Source organism: Schistosoma haematobium, chromosome 1, assembly GCF_000699445.3.
Source record: "Schistosoma haematobium chromosome 1, whole genome shotgun sequence".
Lineage (NCBI taxonomy): Eukaryota > Metazoa > Platyhelminthes > Trematoda > Strigeidida > Schistosomatidae > Schistosoma > Schistosoma haematobium.
Genome location: NC_067196.1, coordinates 3010954 through 3015693, shown reverse-complemented (window position 1 = coordinate 3015693; position 4740 = coordinate 3010954). Strand labels below are relative to the sequence as shown.

General features: G+C 35.2%; 1 protein-coding gene across 1 annotated transcript; it reads left to right on the top strand.

The window, feature by feature from the left end:
• Nucleotides 1-552: 552 nt before the first annotated feature.
• Nucleotides 553-3369, top strand: MS3_00010008 (uncharacterized protein; the record flags this gene model as incomplete). The annotated part of the gene is made up of 5 exons (XM_051218339.1): nt 553-566; nt 1585-1705; nt 2238-2284; nt 2932-3001; nt 3331-3369. The coding sequence occupies 5 exons, from the start codon at nt 553-555 to the stop codon at nt 3367-3369; spliced, it is 291 nt and encodes a 96-aa protein (XP_051072916.1).
• Between the last annotated feature and the right edge of the window lie 1371 nt (nt 3370-4740).

The window sequence follows — 4740 nt, the reverse complement described above, 5'->3', positions numbered from 1 at the left end:
TGCTGAGAATTCTATGTTGTACCAAAAGTATAATGTTGAATAAAGCTTCTTATAATAATAACAATAATAACATATATGAGGAGGTGATAGGTGTGATAATGATGAGCTTGGAAACTGTCAGATAATAGCTGATGATTTGAGTGAAACATGTAACATGGCTCGTACTAGTGAGAGGACTGTCGTAGAGACAAGGAACACTAAAATGAGAACGCTGAAATGATGATGCAGTAGTTCTTCATTGATTATCAGATGGTTCATGGTTTGATGAATTGGATCCGACTAGAAACATACATGGAGAAAAACGAGGACCGTCAATGAGTATCACGTGATGTGCTTCATGTAAACGTGTAAAGAAATCGTGTTTTTACGGAACTGAGCACGGTGAGTGAGATTATATGAGATTATGAGATCAGTATTAATAATTACATTATGTGTTCTGCAAACGTGCCATCTTCTTTCACTGGTTAAAATCATGTAAATTTCAGTGTATATATAACAGTGTTGGAAAGATTGTGTGCTCAGTTATCACAATACATCAGCAGATTTGAATTGATGATGAGAGTACAGTGAGTTGAGGTCTTGTTTTTATTGCCTGTTTGACAATTACTGTTATCTACGAATCAGGTAAGAGTGATAAACCATTCTTTATTTTTGGAATGAGGAGCTAGTCGTTTCTTTTCTCAATCACGTTTTTTCATTTATTGACTTTGTTCTTCACTTGATTCAGTGCTTGACCGAATAAATCTTTTATATGGGTTAAATGAGACACATATATCTGCCAATACGACGGCGTCCTTGCTAAGTATTCTGTTTTGGTATGTACTTACCGTTGCAACATCTCACGGATTGTGGAAAAGGTTTCCGACAGATTCTCGCAAAACGATTATTTTCTATTTTAATCGAGAGCACGATCCAGTCTGATTTCAATGAGTTTCGACGTTAAACTAATCATACTACGAAGAAATGGTTCGTCAAACGTTTATTAGTCATAAAACTCCTAATGAAACCATTCATATTGCTTCGGACTAGATGATCGTTTCGCATAACGAACATAGTACACACTGGTATTGTATATAACTGCCGAGCTCACACAATAAACAGTTGGACTGAAAATCACTGATAAATGTGATGTTAGCTTCACATGATAGTTAAAATAATGTGTTTGATGTATATGGTCATGAGAGCTGAGCTGAGCTGAATTCGAGTCTGTGATAGAAGTGTATTCAACTGACAAGTTCCAAATAAGACGAAACGCTCGCCTTGGATTCCACGTCCTTCATCATCAATCTCTGCATATAAAGTGTACTTGATTTCGTTAACATGAGAACGCAATGATCTATTCCCCTTAACAAAGTACTGGGACGAGATATATTAAAAGTTATGCTAGAAATATTGATTCTCTAAACTGTTGATTGCAATCTGGTATGTAAGATTTATTCATCAACAATCTGTCGAGTGAACGATCTCCCGTAATCAAGTTTCGTACAAAAATATTCCAGTCAATTAGCGGTTTTCACTGTCTTCGTATTTTTCAAAGATGTGTTTTGCACTTCATCGACCATGTTAATTGTCTATTGTTTGCAGGTCACTGTGTTTCCTTGTGTCAACACTTGTTATCATCCTACATGTAGGATACGGTCAAGTCAACTTTGAATACTACTTGTTTGCTGTGACTTGGCCACCATCGTATTATCTGGCGCAAAAAGTAATAAAACTTTCGTTTACTTGAAATGTTATCCTTTACCATGAACTTGAATCTATCGATTCACGTTTCACAGATGAATTTTATTGATTAATATACAATGAAATCAATCTGTACGATTCTCTTCCGTTCGTGGATATGGACCAGAGTCATTCGCTGATCGAGTACTGATCATTGTGATATTCATTGACAGGTTACGCTCACTTTGTAGAGGTAATACTTTATTTCACCAAACATGGGGATTCTAACTGTATATTGATTGGATTGAATCAGGACAATTAGGCACATCACTGCCAAAGATTGCTTGAAACTGAACACAATGACATTTCCAGTGTTTAGGTCTGTCAGCTTGGGTATGGGTTATTTCGAGTGTATATCAAGGATCAGCTTTTGAAGGCAAATGGCCGAAGCAACTTATTTCACTTTGAAAAATTATCTAGTCACTTGAATCGCATTTGATAAGCTTCAACACATATTATATTCACATACATCGTTGTTCAACTGAGTAATAATTATTTGAAATTCTTCCTTTTAGAGTGCTCCACCGAAAGAATTAGATGGTTTTACTATTCATGGAATGTGGTAAGATTACATCTAATTTATGAAATATGTGCTTTGTAATGTTGTCGAATATACACAAGCAATGTCATGGATAATCATTGGGCACTATGTCTGTAAACTTCCGACCTGCTATGTTAGATCCAATGACCATTAGTACGATTTTATAATAAGAGCTTATCCGAAATGCCTACAGGTTTCAACATTACATTGTTGTACACTCATGTCAAACAGCATTCTTGAAAACATTGAACTTATTATTTATGAAATAGTGTTGAATGATGAGTTGAGTGCCTAGCATTGACTTGTCGTTTTCAGCGCGTCCGTGCGACGGAGTAAATTTAAATTGTGGAGCTCATCGATCAGCATCAAATTACATTTGGTCTCAGTTCCACTGTTTCACTAAGGAACAGTAAGTTTTCTGACCACCGTAACAACAATAATGCATGCTGTGAATCAATATAATGGCGTTGAATAGATTTAAGTGGGCACACTCATATACGCTTTGCAACTACTATGATTTAATTATTCCGAATGATACACACATTTTACACTGAAATTATAGCTGTTTATTGATAAATATAAGCAATCAAATTTCCAAAATATACAACTCAGTGAATGGATGTAAATATTTGGTTAACTGTAATGTATTTTGTATATCATTTTTTAAGGCCCAAAATTGCACGTCATAAAAATCCAAAGTGTAAATCGAAAGAACAATTTGATATAGCACAATTGCAGGTTAGTCAGATATAAATTTCAGCCATTTTTAATCATGTTCACACTATCTCATTTTAATTAACTTATCGAATGTCAAGCAAACCACTGGATTTGTATCAGCCACTGCTTGGTAGTGATTGAGCTAATTGCTATTTTCTATAAGCAGATAATGCTAAAGTTTGATCGATTTTTGATCCTCGAGCGATGTTCATCACCGGATGGGAATAAACGTGGAATTTTACAATGATGCTGCGAACAAAAGTGTTTAATTTCGCTTGTTCGTAGCAGATTTTCCGATGCAATAATTCACTAAGGCCATTCTTTAAATTTATTCTCTCATTCTATTTCAGGGACTACTAGGCGATCTAAAAAACTGTGGCCATTTTTGAAAAATTACAGCTATCCAGCTGTATTTTGGTAAGAGATCTGATAATATTTCATTAACCGAATATTTCTTCCGGGGATTAAACAACGTTCTCTGTCGATTAAACGATATAGTTTTCTGGTCATGATCCCCAATGTAACTGGCCATTGAACCACACTCCGTAAACGCAAACATCATTGAGCAGATGAGAACGTTTGATAGTTACTAAGTTGAAGTGGTTTTGTGTAAAGAAGCCATGCAGTGATGATATTTTGGCTCGGAAAACGAACTTCAGATGAAGATGTGTGTTCTGTCGAAAGCAGAATGATCTGCAAATGGAAATCAACCCTCGACGATATGCTTTGTTGACTGATGAATGTGACAGAGTTGACAAAGACTTCCTGTATTGTTTCATTGAATTGACGTTGTTAGAAGCCATCGTGTTGTCATTCATGTTTTCGATTTGTCGTCGAACAAATTTCAATTATGTATAAGTCTTGTGAGTAAAACATCACAGAAAAATCAACTTAAAAATGATAAGGCACTTTATGCTGAATCTTCAACTTTCAGATGATTGAAACTAGGAGTCTTTCAACAAACAATAAACTCATGATGTTCGTTTTCGAAGACAGTTTAGGCCGTTATCGTGTACTTTTCAAATTACATTTGGTTACTTTATGAAATATTTTCAACTGTGTCCACTTATAGGAAATATGAATTTGACATACATGGCAGGTGTGCACTACAGGACCCTCTAATCGGTAATCAATATCGGTACTTCAAATTTGGTATTGACGAGATGAAAAACTGAAACTACTGGAGTAAGTGATCCATGTTGTAATAAATTTATGATAACATATAGTTAGCCATATTGATCGTCCTCATATTCGTGATCGACTTGTGAAACAAACTAATCATACTGACTATGAACAGATGCGTTATGTCCCATAAGTGGGATTGAGGACGCCCATTTTCGACTGAAATGAGGCTCTTCAGTTGTTTTCAGTAATACGACTGAGAAGAGCATATAATTTGATCATGCGTATCGGTTGATTAAACAACCGATGTCTGATGAGTAAAAACCGGATGTCTAATGTTACTGTGTAAGTGAATACTTGTTAAATTAGCCAATTACATCTTATATCTTTGTTTATATTTGTTTTCTATTATTTTAGTAATCTGAAAAAACATGGTATCACACCGCATGCTTCCATGAAATATGATGTAAGTCTTAGAGAATAAATCAATTTTCATGACTGCACCATCATATATGCTCGATAAAATAATGGTTGGGATCTAACCCAGTTCAAACGTCGGTCACATCTATAATTATGCATGATCAGATAGAGTGTGAACTCATTTAAAAGGAACATTTCATTGAACAATCAACCGTGTT